Below are 18,698 nucleotides of genomic sequence, written 5' to 3'. Positions count from 1 at the left end.
CAGTATTAAAAATATTTTGTTACAGTTTGTTGTATGTATATCGACCTCAGCGATACACCTATAGTGAATTGACCTAAAACAGGAAAATGTACGCTACAAAGCAGCTAAAAGATGAGACATATGCAAGTATGTAGAAACATTTTCCAAAATGACAATATTCTAGAGAGACACTTGGGTACTTCGCTTGTATGGAGAAGCGGTCGCCGCTTATCCTCTTAATTCATATGAAATAAAGCGTCGACTATGTTATCTGTGTTGTTTTAAATTAAAACTATAAAGGAGATAACCGCTGTGTACATAGGTAAGCTTAATTACACGCGTAAAAAGAGAATAGCCGACATTTATGTTACACAAATTGTGAAGGCTGGATAGATAACGCAATGTATGTTAAATTTATATTTCTTAATGGTAGTTCGGTAGGTACAGTCAGGATCAATAGCAGCGGATTAGAAAACTAGTAATAGCATCTGCCACATCGTACTTTTTTCCGAAATAAGTAAAATGTAAATCTTTACTGTTCGTGTTTCAAAATTGATATTAACCAAGTTAACACATTCACTGTCAATAACACTTGCGTCCGTACCCTCGTCCAAAATCATAAATACCTATTGGCAATGAATGTGTTAATTAATAAACAAATTGACTCATAGGTACAGATGTAGTGCAAAATATTTTTCCTTTACATTTTTTCGAACTTGTCATGCTATTTCAGTCAGTCTCAGTACAAGAAGCACTAACGTTGAGCGAACTAGTACGACTAATACGAACATTTCGAAGAAAATACGATGAAAAACAATTGCACGAGATCTATATAGGTAATATTATAGGTATCAGATACAACTGCAAAATCCTGTTGTTACAACACATCTGCAAATATTTTTTGCATAGAACATTCAGGGCAAATGATTGTACCTGTTTACTAGTCACCAGGTGTTATTATCAGAGCAATTAAAAATACCTACACGACACTTTGCAGCACCAATGACAACATTTGCAAGACTAAATCATGTTTTGTTATAAACATAAAATTAGTACACAGCGATGCTAACGCAGATGGGAGAAAGTATTTAGCGTGTCTAAATGATCTTAAATCAACGAACTGAACAGTTTGATTCATAGTTCAATTAGAACATATAATTCCGTTAGTTCCTCGAACGGTCGGCATTGTAACAGTTAACGTTCCGCTAAATCCGCTGAAAATGAAATGCCACTAGTCAAGTAAGCAGATATGTACAAATAGTTTATTTGTCACTGGTGCATATTGACAGGCATTAAAGCACGAGTATTGTTTTATGAAACGAGCCAAAGGCGAATTTGGCTTACTTGTCTTAAAATTAATTCAAATAAAATCTTTGTGAAAATGGTATTGTGAAAAACGTATTTTGTATTTGCAATTTAAATACAAGTATTAGTAATAGTAATAGTGTAGTAATAGTGTTTATTTGCTTTAAATGTAGTACAATCATGGTGTTACGAAATAATGGTTAGTATGTGCGTACATTCAGACTTAAAAAAGTCATGCAAATTTTTCCTTAATAACTAAGTTGTATCCTGAAACAATGTTATTATAATTAACTAGGTACTTACTAAGATAACATGCCAATAAACAAGATCACTTAGTCCAGCAAATTATTTCAAATAAGTCACAACTCTGCAAGTAAGTGCCGTGGTTCGTCGACCGGGAATGACACGGTCAAATTTAAATTTCGACTCGCAGCCATAGGATGGCTGATCATTCATTCATGCAGACGACTGCGACATGTCACTTCGCAGTGCATAATGCACCTCAAACTTACAATTTATTCACGAGTGCTTCCCTTCACCACTCTTTTAGAGAACTGCGAACTGTAATCGTAAACAATTTAGAGAATGACGTCGTACCTAATACCCCGGTCGTACATTTTACATTAGATTAATGCAACCTGACAGTTAATATCATTAATGACATTAATTCAAACGGTACGTGTAAAGCTCAATGTAAATATTAAAGTAATAAAAACCATAAATAACCCATAAATATAATCATATTCATAACATATTTTTGATAACCTACCTTATCGAAGGTGCTAAAAAAGTTTAAGCTCTGACATACTGTAGCTCGACCATTGGAAACAAGACCCTTAAAGAAGATGAGTAAAGAATGCAAATGTCGAAAAACCCAATACTAAACTGAGTACCAATTCTCAAAATGTATTTATTTATGCCAAATTTGCTTGCAATATAGCTTAAAGACTTCGACTAAGTAATACTTATGCCTGTGGCATATGGGCATTGTAAAAGAAACTATCGCATCACAGGACGTTCGTTTGTCTTTATGCCCAGTCGCAAACAGGTGGCTTTCTGAGTGTAGTTTTATTCAGAAGGGTGCCAATGTTGGGGGATGGCATTATCAATTAAAGAAATTATAGTAGATCTACAGAGCAGCTCGTCCCACTGTGTTTGCGGTATTTTCGCATATTTAAGAATAAACTGCAACTCACGCAGCCCGGAGCCCAAGCATTTTTGGCTTTGTTCAGTATCGTGTTACAGTCATTTTCCGCCGAAGGGCAAAAACTTTGGTGAAATTCATAGTACTGTGGAACGAAGGCAGAAGCCTGGGCCTGGGACACACCAGGCGAATCCTGCGCTTCTGGGCGGAGTTAGGCTGGTTTGACCCCTAGCCGGCAAGCACAGCATAAGCAAAATGTAACTATCAATACTATCATACAACAACTAAATATTTACTATTATTTTCAACCCCCATGATACAATTTAACACCATTTCTATGGGATACAGTTACAGGGGACCGATTTTTGAATCGCGGCCATTCGATTTCGTGAAATTCGTTCAATAATATCTCCACTACTAGCGATTTAAATTCTACTAACATAATCGAAATCAAGTGGTCATTACCACTAGTTTTAAAATTACTAGCCGTCCTTTTAAAAAAATAGCATTACGTACGTCGTTTTCCACAGACTTTCGAAAAGCGAACTCGTGCGTTCAAAATTCAAAAATCGATCCCCAGTTGCGAAATAAACTCATATCGCGACCATACGGAGAACATCGGTAACAGCCTGCATGCGTCACGTCCCAGTAAACTATAATCTTAAATATAAATTAAGTATTGCAAGTGCCGTGAATTTTATAACGTCTACATATTTTTAATTTCACGCACAAATAAAATATTAATTAAAAACAAATCTAGCATTACAATACAAAGAAAATCGAATACATTTTATGCGTTTTAGATTAATGAAATTAATTAGGTTTTTATATTTTAATCTGTACCAAGTAAAACATTAAACGTATCGTTTACATATTGTATACGTTAGTAATGGCTTGATACCACGTTAGTACCTATAAGTAGTCAACATATACCATTCATGATAGATTTATTATGCGAAAAATAATGCCCGTCGGTTTTTCACGATATTAAGAATGGTTAAGCTTAATAACGCGAACCCCAAAAACTAAGATTAGTTAGTCGAAGGTGTCAGTAAGTTTTTGACCAAACATAGTTAATGTTATTAAAATATCATAAAAAGTATTTAAGTTTTTAGGATGTAGCGTAAAGTTTAACAACACAGAAATTAAAACCCAACGCGGTAACATTAAGGCGATATTATTATGGGTAAAATATCTTAAACAATGCATATTCATAAGGAACTTTTCAAAGACTTTATTAAATTTATAACACTAGTAATTTCTTACTAATTGCTTCAGTTAAACTGCAAAGGTATCATATCACAAATAATTAACCGGTTCATAATTCTAGTAAATAAACGGCCCCTCCGTCTTCCGGAAATTTTTCAAATATGTGAGTAACGTATGAGTAGTATTCTTGTCCATTAAAACATACACATCGTTTCTTTTCGCATAGTATGCGTATAAAATTATATAGAATATATGTAGCTATTACTCCTCAGCAGCATGTATAGTGTTGCGTGAACAAGAAGCATCAATTGACAGGAATAGGATGTAAATGTAACTTCTTGACGTAAGTTTAAAGTTTTTCATATCACGAGGCGATAATAGTATTTATGCAACCGGTATTTAAATAAAAGACGTCAAAAAAGGTAAGTGGCCTGGATAACAATTTGAAGCGAAGCGCATTTTGTGACTCAACTAAACAACGTTGCATACAATACTTTTTCTACTACCATGCACTTACTTTTTAAATAGTTTTCTAGAATAAAGGCCAGTTGCATCAACCACATTTGACAGACACATCATTCTCTTCATCTTCCCATACAATAAAATTTAACGAACGCTTTAACGGTGTTTATATTTAGTAATAGTTTGATGCAACCGACCCTAAGTCGAATAACTTCCTTAAAATGCAGTTTACTGGATTTTGGCACAAAGTTTGACAGTTTGAAAAAGTATGTCTAATATGTCTATGGTTCAGATGTTTTTTTTCTAGGGTCAATTGTGTGAATTTAATTGTTTGTTAAGTTGGTGGCGATCTAAAATATATACACGCAGTACGTTTTTAGGTGCCAAAAAGATACTGCGTGTATGCACAAACGCGTTTTCCGGAAAGAGACTATAGAATTGACGACCGCATGGCCTAGCGGGTAGTGATTGTGCCTGCTAAGCCGCAGTCCTAGGTTCCAATCCCAGCAAAGGCATGTATTTGTGTGATGAGCATAGATATTTTGTTAGTGAGTCGCGTTATACGCAGCGTTAAACGCATGCGTCCAAAGAATTGTATGGAAAAATTACATACTGCGACGAACAGCGCATTGTCATCTGTCATCTTGCTAACAATAGGTAATAATCGCAACGTAACGCTATATTTATCGCATAAAACCGCGTGCTTTTATTTAGTATTAAATAATTAAATATTGATATGTGTATGCATAATTCATTATGCTTATGTATTATTTTCTTTGTAATCTACACAACTGCACGCAAGAAGGGCTCTGGCAAAGTTTTTCATTTACTATCTATAGGCATGAGTCTTGTATGTAATAGAATTACGTCGCGATAATTTATAGGAACAAAGAACTTGAAGCATTCCGTCACTGCCATTAAAAGGTTAGGTCATAGAGACTTATTCACGAAATAACCACTAGAATAAAGCGAAATGGACCGCTAGTGAATCATGCCATAACAAACATAATTATCGTTATCTTTACGACCAATGAACAACGATTGTTTCACCAACGTCCAGTATTTTATTTTAAATCTTTGCCAGCACTTGATTAAGTAGTAATTAGGGCATAGGTTTGTTAAGTTAGTACTTCCAGCTACACAGGCTGCTTTCTTAGATATTGATACCGTATGGCACTAAGGAAACGATTATAGGACCTTATTAGCGCGTTACATATGACGTCAATATCAGGTACATTTTTATGTTTCACGAACATCGATGTATTTAATATTCAGACCAGTGCCTAACCTACTCGTGGTGGTTCAGGTAATCTGATAAATTTCGTGAGTGGTTTCCTGGACAGTATGCAGACACGTCCTAGGTTTCAGCAAATTATTGCACCAACGGCGAATCAACGTATATTCATAGCATAATAATATGGTTCTTTTACGATTTTTTGTGACGTAATAAACTATTTCTGTATTGACGAAGTACGCTTTTAGTGAAATATAAGGGGGAGGAGCCACCTTGTAGTCCTCGTTCTCCTATATCTATGAGTATATGTACATTAATTGCACGAGCTATACAATGGGAGCGGCGTTGTAATATTATAAAGAATCTTAGCTGTGGAGCCACAGGCCGCACCAAATAACGCAATGAAAACACGCTCTTATCTCGACTCCTTCGCCCATATTAACTTAACAGAATTAATCGAACAGCGACTACAATAAATAGTCTTATCGTTCGGCATAAATTAATCTCGAGGCTAATACATATTTTTTTCGATGTACTTTTTTAATTACGCACGTTAATTGAAATACGTACGGCACGTGTATATTTGCACAGTTAATATCGCACGACTTATACATGGAATTGTGTCATAAATGCATATTTACCTACTAGATATGCTTTTAAAAGAAACTAATCAACATTATGATAATGAGAAAGAAATAATTAAAAATCTCTGATGTTGCAGTTGTTTCATGTAGACATTGATTGTAAGTTGGGTTCATCACGTTTCCATGTTATGTACTATGTACCTACTTACCTATGTATTCTCAGTCTTGTGTTGTCTAAGTTATTTATAGACAATTTTCGGGGACAATACTTACAAACTTATGTATCCATACTAATATGATAAATGTGAAAGTGTGTGTCTGTTTGTTTGTCCGTCCTTCACGGCAAAACGGAGCGACGAATTGACGTGATTTTTTAAGTGGAGATAGTTGAAGGGATGGAGGGTGACATAGGCTACTTTTTGTCTCTTTCTAACGCGAGCGAAGCCGCGGGCAAAAGCTAAATAAAAAATAGGTGCTTTTTCCTTGAGAACGAAGATTTGAAACCTCTAGGAATTGGTTTTAAACGATTAATATAACTGCTTATAAATATATTTAGGGATCTATGAAAAGGCTAATAACGATTTCGATGAGACTATTTTTTATAATCTTTGGGAAACCTCGCATATTAGAGATAATTCTCTCAGATATTTATAAATTATCATCATACAATGAAATGAATATAAATAAGCTGTTGTCCTAGGCGATGATGGACTGCAATCCAGGCTGCATAGGAAGTGCATTGCACGCCAATCGCAACATTAGCGTGCAGTTCCCAAGTTTTCTAATATTTATTGTCTATTTCTCTACGGCCTACGCTTTCCATTACTTTCAAGTTTCATTAATCATTCATTAGGCAAGAAATAAATATGTGCATAAACTATTAAGTTTAAATAGCTAATAATAAATCAGAGTTAATACCTCAAACCTAGCATGTTGGAACGCTAATAATATGAGAAAGCATCACGCATTATATACTCACTTTTTTACTTATTTTAATTGATTTATAAATTATTTATTTATATACATAAAAGTGGGTGTGTATTAGTAGGGTTGCCAAACACAATATAGGTATAATACATTTGTTTAAATAAGGTGTCCCCCAATTTTTATTTATTTATTTATTTTTATGTATATATATATTTTGTATATATTATGTATTGTCCTATACATATTTTGGTCCAGCGTACTGTATACCATACAAAAATATATATTTTTGGAATCATTGCATTTGGTTTTGGTATTTTTCCTCCATTCCTTTCCTATGAAATAACAAAATTTCTCATAGTGTACAGACTAACCCCGTTATTCATAAACACTAAAGTTATCAAGCCGATAAAGTTTGTTTGTCCCATACCAACGTATTGGTGTGATAGAAAAGGACAAACGAACTTGCTCTAAAGATATCGGCTGTTTATGAGTAAGGGGGTAAAAGTTCTCTCATCATCCTTGCGTTATCCCGTCATTTGTCACGGCTCATTCCCAGCCTGGGGTCCACTTTGACTACTAATCCTAAACAGACTAAACGATCCCTACGATTTGGTTCTTTGTATACTATATTTTTAAATGTATTGTTTTTTTTTAATACTGAAAGTAAATATTTGACTAAAATGAAGTTGGCAACCCTATGTGTATTTTATTTACTTCGATCTCTTTTTACTTAATTGGTCGTGGGCTGTTTATTCTTATAATAATATAGTGTTATTCATAGCAGTAGTAGCTGTCATGCCACTGGCCAACTTCCATTTTTTACTTGTAAATATATGTGAATAAACGTTTTACTCTACTTATTATAGTTATTTCCGTGTTATACTTTTAATAAGTTATTTAAGTTGTACTTATACATGTTTAGAACTCAATATACTTACCTACCTATATGAAAGTAAAACAATGCACACAAAACTAAATATAAAATAAAAAGATTTATACAGCGCGTAAACCTAATAAGGGCGATAAATGAAACCAAAAGCATGGTCTAGACGATAAAATAGGGCGTCCCTATCGCACTATTTGTAAGTGCGATAGGGACGGCCTGATATTTTATCGTCTATCGCGCGACCATGCTTCCCGTGTAGGTATAAAATTCAATATTGTTATCATTAATTAAGAAGTGTTTTTGAGTTACTCTTAATTTTCACCCCATAATGAATTTTTGAAAAATTTCCCAGCAGCAATGTACTGTAAACGTGGTTGCGATGACAATCAATGACAACTGTCAACGAGCGTTAAACGCGAGTGTGTTTGCATTACGTTGCGGGCCGAATTAATTTGTATGGATAAAAAAAATATTTCATTTTAAGTAGTTAGTTATCTAATTCCATTTTTGATATCCTATACTCACCACCGTTAAGAGGTTCGTACGTATTAGGTATTAGGTTTACACTCTGTATAGTTGTTCTGATATTTAGTCGAAACAGCATTCTTCGAGAAACATTTATAAAAATTCGTACTAAGTTGGTGACAAACAAGCCTACGGGCCAGTTGGTAAGCAATCACCGTAGCATAGGGACGCCTGCAACTCCGAGGATTACTAGTGCTATGATGACCATAAGTGCGTTTTCACATTATCCGATCCGATATCGGATGTAGGACCGATATCCCATACATTACAGGCGCCTTCCTGGATTTTTTCCATTGAAATCCTTCCGACGTCGGATAGTGTGAAAACGTAAAACACACCATATCTTCTATTATCTGTAATTACATACATACATTACTCACGCCTGTATTCCTAAACGGGGATACTCTGTTCATAAATACATTTAGTATTAATTGATTTCAAAACTACCTAATGAAGTATGAAATATGAATACTTGTAGGTAGGTAGTTATTTCTTGTTGGCGGTAAAATAGTAAGTGTAGATTGGGCTGAACAAACAGCACAAAAAGTTGGCTAGGCGTGCACTCGTAAAACTTTTAAACTGCCTATTACAATTGACCTTATACAAACGTGTATGTAGCACGTGAATAATGCAAACATTCACTTATCTATGTTGATTTCGTAGGTAATTGTACTGAAACAATATCCTTTTGTTAACAGAAAGACCTAGTTTTGGTCTCAAAACACAAAATTATACAACGCTCTGTTAACAATAGCTAGTGTTTCTACCAAGTAATATTTTAAATGAAAGCTCTCGTAATCCAGGAGATTTAACTTTGTAAACAGCATAGTAGCAAAGTAAACGCACTCGCCAGCATTTGCTTAGTTAAACCTGGTATTATTTGGCCTATTTACGCAATACTTAATAATGCATTTGTTTGTCTTAACTAAACCGCACGATAAACTTATGGAGATACGAGTATGAACTGTTCAAAAGAAAATGGCGTGCGTGGCGTGTTGGGATAGTTACGTGGGCACTTGATGGATTAATTTTATTGATATGTAAATACGTCTTATGCGATAAGTTCAATTTAAGTTGACGACAGAGGATTAGTGAACTGGAACCAGTATTAGCTTGGACTGTATTTGGTGTCACGGTTTAAGACTGACAATTACAACACATTCACCAAGATCATGAAATTCGTAATTTCGTATGCATATCATCATGAAACGCAACCTTTTAATAACCCACTAGCAACCATCTTTAACATGAAAACACAAGTCGTAGAACACATGTTAGGTATGTCTCAAACTAACGATTAAAAAAAACTAATTAACTTAATTTTTTTAATAAGTTAGTACTTATACTCTGTCAACTAAGTCTGTCAGTAAATACGGTAAGAACAAAGAAAACTATATGCATCCTTTTCTTTAGGGTGCTAGAGAAAAGGATACCTATATTTTTCTTAGTTCTTGTTTACTGACAGACTTGTTTGACAGAATATAATTTGATTTTCTTGGGCTAATTTTACACAAAATAGTCAGCAATTCGCCCTACCATATAAAATGTGTCTACGTTACGTAGGTACATTTTTGTAAGATCTTTTTTTAAGAACAAGTCTTCGAATATTTTTTTCAGTATGCAATAATTTTGAGAAGAAGAGTAGTATGTTTAAAAATACGCTTGCTTTATGTTTTTCTCATTCCTACCTAATTTAATGGTGTTATTGACAAATTGCGTTTTGTTAAGTGCAGTTATAGTTATATGTCGGAAGACAAGACAGATTATTAGAAATAAACTTTCACATTAACAGTAAAGTAAAACTAAATTTAATTACGTAATGCGATACTGAGCAGAAAGTTTTGCGTAGGGGGCGGCGGGGGAAAAGTTTTACGAGCGTGAGACCGCGCGGGGAAGGGGGCAACCCTTCGCGACCTGCTACTTACTATTACTACATCTGATACTAAGGGCCAGTGTACGTGTACGGTCAACCGGTTCTGTATCTAGAACCCTGTCTTATTGACACCGTGCTTTATTTGCCATAGAATTAACTTTGACGTTTACTGTGAAAAGGTTTTACAGAGACCTAGGTTTCAAATTTTGGTTGACTGTAGGACCTAGTGTTCCTGTATAGTCGGTTTTTGAGTGCCTACTTCACGAAGAAAAATGTATGGTGCCCCATTACACATCTCCTCACCTCATCCTCAAATTTTATATAGTTTTAAAAATGGTACATGTACCATAATTAAGGTACGTAGCACACCGGGTGCCATTCACATGCAGGAGTCAGGATCTCGATGACACATAAAAACTTGACAAAATAAATACCTTATATTTAAAAAAAATTAAGTATTAGTAAGAAAAAAAATCCTAAAAAATGTTGTTTCTTTTATTTTAATGAAATATTTCAGGTCAGGTCACATTCAGGTAGTCCCATCTGCCTACATTGAAGTAGTTGCAAAGGGCTTTATTTATTTTAAACAAATTAACATAAAAAGTATAAGGTGCAGCGGGACAAATCTCGACTGGGGGGCCATTGTAACTAATCCATTTTTTACAATGATGTTGAGTTCTACATGTATCCACTGAACACGCCTACCATATAACTCGTATAACAGGTGGACACTCTATTTAATAATGCAAACATTGTAAAACATAGAAAAAATGGACCAGTTACATTTGTCCCCCAGTCGAGATTTGTCCCGCTGTACCTTAGGCTCGTACCTACAAAAGAAGAATAGAAAAAGTGAGTGACAACGCCAAAAGGTTCGATTCACAATCACATTTGTATGAAATTTGTATAGCCTCCTCTGCTCATTTATAAGTCAGTTTATCTTGTACCTTATTTCAGTTAAGTTCAAGTATGTACTTCTATTAACTTTACCTGTAAGTACCTATAGAACCAAACGATATTTAATTTTTGTTATCCCCTGATGCAGTATCTAAATACACACACTCAATCAATCAGTTAATATTTCTATCATTACGCGTTTGGCATAGCCGCTGCAATTAGGATTTGATTAAATTTACCAAATTTAATCAGACATAACATTAAAACAATTACATTCTGACAATCATTAACTTACCAATATATATCTAGCTGACAAATGCGGTCTTCATTGAAATTATTGGCATTTATTTGATAGCTGCGAATTTAGGCTGAACACGGCACATCGAGTTTCTAAAAAATGTTTTATCTGATAATTATACAAAAAAACTTGGACAGTAGTAATTTTTAATCCAATTTCTATTTAATAAGTCCACGGAAATATATAGAGTGCGTTGACCGTGACGTCACTCGAAACGAATTCGTTCTGACAGTTCTGCTGATATACTCAAGAAAAATACTAACCACTCACATACTTCCAGTAGCTAGCTTACACATCTTTGACTTCCTTTCAGTAGCTGTAGCTGTGTCTACATAGCGTATTGAAATGTTTGTTAATTTTATGTCAAAGCTTAGAAAGAAACTTAGATCGCCTTTTATGGAAATCCAAATCACGTGAGTAGTTAATGGATTGTATTATTCTCGGTTTTAATAAATGCCCGCTTGGTCGTAAAACACTGTATAATGGTTCAGAAGTGTAGAACATTGAAACAAAAAGAGATATCAATATATTTAGAGTATTAGATTATATTCTGACCGCGAAATGTATAGATCAATCTAAAAATAAGTTATTTGCAAAAAAATATTTTTTGGAACAAGCGTTTATCACCGACTGTACCTTCCTAAAGTCTAATAAAGTCTAAAAACCGGACTCGATGGGGATACGAAGTTTCATATCAGAGTTCCTATGACCACCTTTCTGCTCCATCAGCAGATCAACTCCATGATACCATAATATTGCATTGTCACGTGATTTACATATGTGTGCAAAATTTCAGATCAATCAGAAACCGGGAAGTGGGTCAAATTTAGCTTCGTTTTGACCCAAACTAACATTCCAACCCAACTAACCCAAATAAACAAGGCAAGTTAAATAAAAGCTTGTAAATATTTAGAAAAAATATTTAGGATGTCAGATAGGTACCTACGTTAATATCATCTACTACTATTGATGCTGACTGCATATTGTTCAAGTTCATAACTAGTGAACCGATTTTCATGAAACATGGCTAAAAACACTCCCGACTAACTCAGCTTTCAGACAAAAAAAACTAAATCAAAATCGGTTCATCCGTTCGAGAGCTACGATGCCACAGACAGACACACACACAGACAGACAGACAGACAGACAGACAGACAAACAGACAGACAGACATACACACTGACAGACACGTCAAACTTATAACACCCCTTCGTTTTTGCGTTGGGGGTTAAAAACTAGAGATGGGCCGAACACTCGGTAAATATTCGGTATTCGGCAAATTCGGCAAGTTTTTCAATGTTCGTATTCGGCCGAATAGTTCGGTTACATTGCCGAATATTTACCGAATAAACAAAATAAATAAATAGCGTAAGTTGTTTCGTAATTCATCGCATAATGACATCCTATTTCATTCAGCAGTCTAAAGAACTCCAAAGGGAGTTAAAAATGCGTTAAAATATAAACTACAATAATTTTGTACAAACGATAAAATGACGTATCTTAAGAAACAAAAAAAAAATTTCTGAGCCTGAGTAAGATAAATGTGTACCCATTGCCAGTCATTGAAACGTTTTTAACTCTACGCCAGGATTTAAAATATGGCTCAACGGAATATTCGGCCGAATTTTCGGTTCGGTAACAGCTGAACCGAATGTTCGGCCAAATATTCGTATTCGGCAAAGTCCGTAATCGGCCCATTTCTAATAAAAACGGATCATAAAAGGTATTTTCATTTTTGGTAGTCACTTATTTATTTTTATATGTAGCGGATAGAAAGCGATATGTGACCTCCCTGAGGCAAGAGTGTTGTTTCCTCTATCACCCCTCCCATTCAGAGCGTGGGTGGAAAAAAAATCGTTATTGCACTTCTAAATAAACTGCTGTTTTCTTTCCGCGTTGCCCTTGTAGATACGCTGTTTTTAATAAAAATTTAAATGTTTTTTAGACTCATTACAAAAATTAAAGAAACTTATTTGTGGGATTGGTGAGGTGCAAGGTTCAAAAACTTGATATTATTTAAATAAGTAAAAAGAAAATAGTGCAAAATTATGAAAATTATATACCTATTTCCTCAGAGTGTGACTAATAGTGAAATGGATTTAACATTTTCGATAAGTAAAATAATGTTAGAATTTCAAATAATCAGGTACTCGTAAATATGTAATGTATGTAGGTATGCTGGACCATTTGGCCTTAACTATTCATATACATAATTAAATGTCGATCCTGTTCTAATTTTCTTCAAGTAAATTTATCAATATATTTTCGCGCTTTTTGATCAATAATATTTATTTAGAAATTTAGATTTTTTATTGGTAGCAATTAAACAAAGTAGGCAGGTGTAGCAACTAATTCCTTCACCAATGCTCCCACATTTTGGCTTGTTACAAGGCTAAACGGCCATCCATTGAGCGGCGGCGGGAGCGCGCCGCTTGCGCTCCCGCAGCAAAACCCTCTATGAAACAAAAACACTGCGTCGACGTCGCCTCGTGTTACATTAAATGTAAAGACGATCTTTTTTAACATATTATTACAAGTTGTTTTCCCACTTGTGGCCTTAAAAGGTAGAATGGTTAATAAATTGTTTCATCCAAATGACTCGCAGTGGCTACTTTGTTGCAACTGTTTATAATTCAACCCTAATTAAGTTTATCCGTTACAACTTACCTCTTTTTACAGGCATTCCTGGTGGCATTTAGCGAGCACCTGGCGAGGGGAGGCGAGGGGCGCGAGTCGCGCCGCTGCCCAACATCGCGTTTCGCTCCTTACCTACTCAACCTCACCGAATAAACCCTTCTACAGAACCCTTCTCTTCACATACTTATCTATAGATGTTGCTCACTATTTATTTTTAGATAGACTTCAACTACTTTAATTTTCATAAGTTATCTAAGGATAATGAATTTCATTTGCATACTATTTTAATTTATTTGTAGCAATTTATGGAAAGTTGAAGTAATTAAAACTAGGTAGGTAGGTATTTATTTAGTTTTAACTAATTTCAATATAGAGAGCGTTCAAATAGTAATTATTTAATTAATGCCAAATTTAAGGGCCCAAATAATTTTCTTTTCAGGTGAGGCTGATTCTGCAGGTACAAATATTAATTGTTTTTTTAGAATTTAAGTAACGATAGGGTATGGTCCAAGTGGTAGATGGAGCGGAATAAGAAGTGTGTTGTGACTCACCCGTTCCTCCTCGCGGATCATCTCGGCGATGCCGGGGCGGATGTCGACGTCGTCGGGCAGCAGCGGCGCCGGCGGCGCGGGCGCGGCCGCGTGCGCCGCGTGCTCGGCCAGCAGGTCGGCCGGCGTGCTGGGCGAGCGGCGCGGGCTCGGGCCCGGGCTGCGCTCCAGGGACCGGCGCCGGACCTTCGCCGGGGACTCCCCCTCGCGGCTCACGGGCCTCTTGGGCGCCCTCTCCGGCCCGCCCGGCCGCAGCACCGCGTGCTCCCCGCTCACGTCCGTCAGACCCCTGATCTTCAACGTCTCCGCCACCTTCAGTAGCGCCGTGATCTGATCCTGCGACACGTTTATTTCACCGCGGTACATGAAGTCCACGACCGCCTTCAGATCGCAGTACTTTATGTCGCGCATTATTATAATGGGGTGCCGGCATGGATTGTCCATGAAGAGCGTCTGGAAATACGGGCTGCAGGCGGACAGGACCACTTTGTGCGCTTTCAGGCTCTGTCCCTCGCAAGCGAGGGTGACGTCCACGAAAGATTCCGTCTGAAGAAGCTGGTCGAAGCAGTTGGCGAGGTTGCTTTGGTAATTGTTCCATCTCAAGCAAAACTGCTGGGGAGACCCATCGGCGGTTTCGCGGCCCTCCATCGCCGCCCCGGGTTCGTCCTCGGCGGGCATTTTTCTATCAGTGTCGAACTCGCATCTGCAATGTTACGCGAAATTAGAATGCACGATACGTGCGCAACATGCGACGGCACGCGAGGCACTGAGCGGGTTTAGCGGGCGACGGCGCCGAGGGGGCGGAGCGCGTGGGTGCCGGCAGGCCAATGGCGAGCGCGCGCCGCCTCCGCCGCCACGCCCCCGCTCTGCGCCCCGCGCCCCGCCATCGATCGCCCGCGCAGCGGCGCGCGCGCACGATGCACTCTACGCTGCCTACGTTCGACAGAACGTCATTATTGCGTGCATGCACTCAAACAACTAAACGATTTAATTCATAATTATATCGAAACACACTAATTTATTAATTTTTCATTGTGCATTGATTGAATATCTTTTTTTAAAGATTTTGTAATAAGTAATCATATCATATGATATAAGGACTACGAAATGTAGGTAGAAAATAATGTTGTTTTAATTAATCACTATAATTATTACTAATCACTGAAACCTTATAAAACAATTTGTCTTCCGTTAAACTTAAAAACTACCTATCTACTGATCAAATTTTCATTCGGTTTTCACCTATTTATAGAGTAGGTATACCTAATTCTTAAGGAACGTTTAGTGTTTACCTACGTAATAATTTACTAAGGTTTTGTTTGAATACCCAGGTTGAACACAGTTGGAAAAAATTGGATCGTCCTATTCGAGTTCTTAGTTAAATTCGTACCATTATTTTCTGCTTTCGTCACCCATTTTCCATTCGTCACTTACGTTATAGTCTTTGAACATTTATGAGTTGTTTGTATTTTTAAGCCCCGACGCAAAAACGACGGGGTGTTATAACTTTGACGCGTCTGTCTGTGTGTGTGTCTGTCTGTCTGTATGTGTGTGTGTCTGTCTGTGGCATCATAGCTCCCGAACGGATGAACCGATTTCGATTCAGTTTTTTTTTGTTTGAAAGCTGAGTTAATCGGGAGTGTTCTTAGCCATGTTTTATGAAAATCGGTCTTCTATGTCGCAATCGGGGTTTTTTTCAAATTTTTAATTTTGTGGTTAGGTTATATTATGAGGTTTAGTTGCTTGCGTGAACATCACGGAAAAATTGTAAAAATAATTCTAGTAAGTTAGCGTTTGGGGCGCTCTTCACTTTCTTCATATAAATATGTATAATAAATATCATTTTCAGTACAGATGGTGTTTTTTTACGCACTTGTGCGAGAACTGGTTCATTATATGCCAGGTTGAAACTTCGGAGGCCCATCTGTACTGAAAAACGTCGTACGATACCCGTCTGAAAAGGAAATTCGTTTCGCAAAGTAAATTTATCGCCACTCGTTTCGAACTTCCTTTTTTACGCACTTGTATCGTATATTTTTGTATAGTACTATATTTCGTTATAATTTTCTCGCGACATTTTCGTTGTTTAATGTATGTTTTTCTTAGTCATAGGTCTTTAGGTACCTACCTACTTAGAATAAGACGAAAAACGAATAACTCTAAATAAATAGGCAAACTCATAGGATCAACAAAGCCGATAAAGCATAGGTACTGACGAAAGTGACGAATGAAGAAATAGGTGACGAAAGCAGAATGGGACGAATTTCGAATCGAATCGACGAAAAAAGGCCCAAGTGTTCATTTTATGCTGTAATTTGTAAGACTATGAAACAAATTATGCATTTAACACACCACAAAAAACGTTAGATATGGGGCTTCGAATATCACATTTTGGATTATTTAGGAATAAAAAAAAAAAAAACCGTATCTTTAGAACCATGGCTCGTAGCACCATGGTTCCAAGGACGAAATGGAAGGAAATGACACCCCCCCCCCCCTTCAAATGTAGTCGGTTCATGTGCCAAACACCCTGTATAAAACACGGAAATAAATTCAATTAACTGTATAACTATTGCACATAATAAACTGCCCGAAAAGTAAATTAGATACTTACCTAGGTAGATTTGGTTACCTACATAAGAACTGTGTAATGAAAACTAATTGTTGTTGTTAAGTACCTAGGTTAGGTAGGTAGGTAGGTAGGTATTACCATACATTAAATATAAGAAGATCATACCATCCCATACATTAAAATGCGACCGCCTAAGAACGCGCATACACCACACCACACATAGATGGCGCCACAAAAAAAATGTCTTGTAGCTTTCGATTATACTTGTAGATGGCCACTTTTGACATAGATTTATGGTTCGAATTTAATCTATGGTATTATCACAGATTAGAACTGCGAGTACCTATTCGCTACACTAATGGGGGAAGGTTGCGATCATTGGACCAGCGCCTTGATTGGACCACTTAAATACTTCAGAATCTAATCGTGCTAGACGGAATCCAGTAAGGTACAAGGTGACCTTAGGACTCACCTTGGGCCATCCTGTAACCTCAGTAGCGCCTCGCATCCCGGAAAAGAGAGATGCGTCCAAGTGTGTTTCGAGCGCTGTAGAAGTTAAATTACGCGACGGAATAAAATCACGAAAGTATTAATACATTTGCAATTGAATTTGTGTGTTGACGCATAATGCTTAAACATTTATTAATGAACAAATTTAAAACAACAGTTTCCAGCAATTTGTTCTATTTTTTAATAATTTTATTTCTGATATGATACCTAGTTGCTATCAATGGACCACATGTATGTTCTATCATCGGACCGGTCCAATCATGACAACTTTTTTTTAGAATGATTAATAGTACCTACTTCAGCCGTGCGCAAATAGACAGTATGTAAGAAAAAACTGTACATATGAAAATAATATATATATATATATATATATTTTTTTTTTTATTGTAAAACTTGATTAAAAAATATTTCATTACAAAATTTATTTTTTGTTGATTTCTATAAGTTTCCTGGATTGGACCATTGGTCTAAATTTCCTAAGTCCATTGATCGCGACTTTGTGGTCCAATGATGGCAACTCTGGTCCAAAGAAGGCAACAGCTTACTACGATTTTTACTTAAACCTTTTTACGATTTTTCTCTCAATTTATTATGCTTTTTTATTGTGAATAAGGTAATTCATAATTTTTACTTAAACCTTTTTACGATTTTTCTCTCAATTTATTATGCTTTTTTATTGTGAATAAGGTAATTCATAAATAGATGTCACGAATCGAAACTTCTCAAACTAGTTTTATTTTTTGACGTAAAATCTATAAATTATAGAGCAGCGAAGTTGAGTGGTCCAGTGATAGCAACCTTCCCCTACCACACCTCGGACACTGGCGATCAAATATATGAAAGAGGCGCGTTCCTAGCACACATTATAAACTAGTGTAATTGAACGCGTACCAAGATTGTATGAATAAAATATGACAGGTCGACTGGTCGCGTTTTTGACAGGCGGTAACTGTGAGGTAACCGAGAGGGGGTAGGCGGCACTTTCAGCGGGGAGCGGGAGTAGCCATACTGTACGATAGTAATAATACTCTTTATTATACCTACTGTGCTAATACTGTGGTACTGCGACCACACAAAGAATCGATAGTAATAGAAGTTTTCGAGATAA

General features: G+C 36.4%; 1 protein-coding gene across 2 annotated transcripts in view; it reads right to left on the bottom strand.

The window, feature by feature from the left end:
• The window catches only part of LOC125241398 (protein bric-a-brac 1-like), a 312,087-nt gene that overhangs the window by 249,652 nt on the left and 43,737 nt on the right, over positions 1-18,698 (bottom strand). For both annotated transcript variants that reach the window (XM_048149863.1, XM_048149864.1), the window contains exon 2: positions 14,512-15,211. In XM_048149863.1, the coding sequence (XP_048005820.1) occupies positions 14,512-15,186 (675 nt within the window). In that variant the 5' untranslated portion in view covers positions 15,187-15,211. The remainder of the gene's footprint in view (positions 1-14,511; positions 15,212-18,698) is intronic.

The sequence above is a fragment of the Leguminivora glycinivorella genome, chromosome Z (genome assembly GCF_023078275.1).
Source record: "Leguminivora glycinivorella isolate SPB_JAAS2020 chromosome Z, LegGlyc_1.1, whole genome shotgun sequence".
In the NCBI taxonomy this organism is placed as follows: Eukaryota; Metazoa; Arthropoda; class Insecta; order Lepidoptera; family Tortricidae; genus Leguminivora; species Leguminivora glycinivorella.
This window is presented reverse-complemented; position numbering and strand designations above follow the sequence as displayed.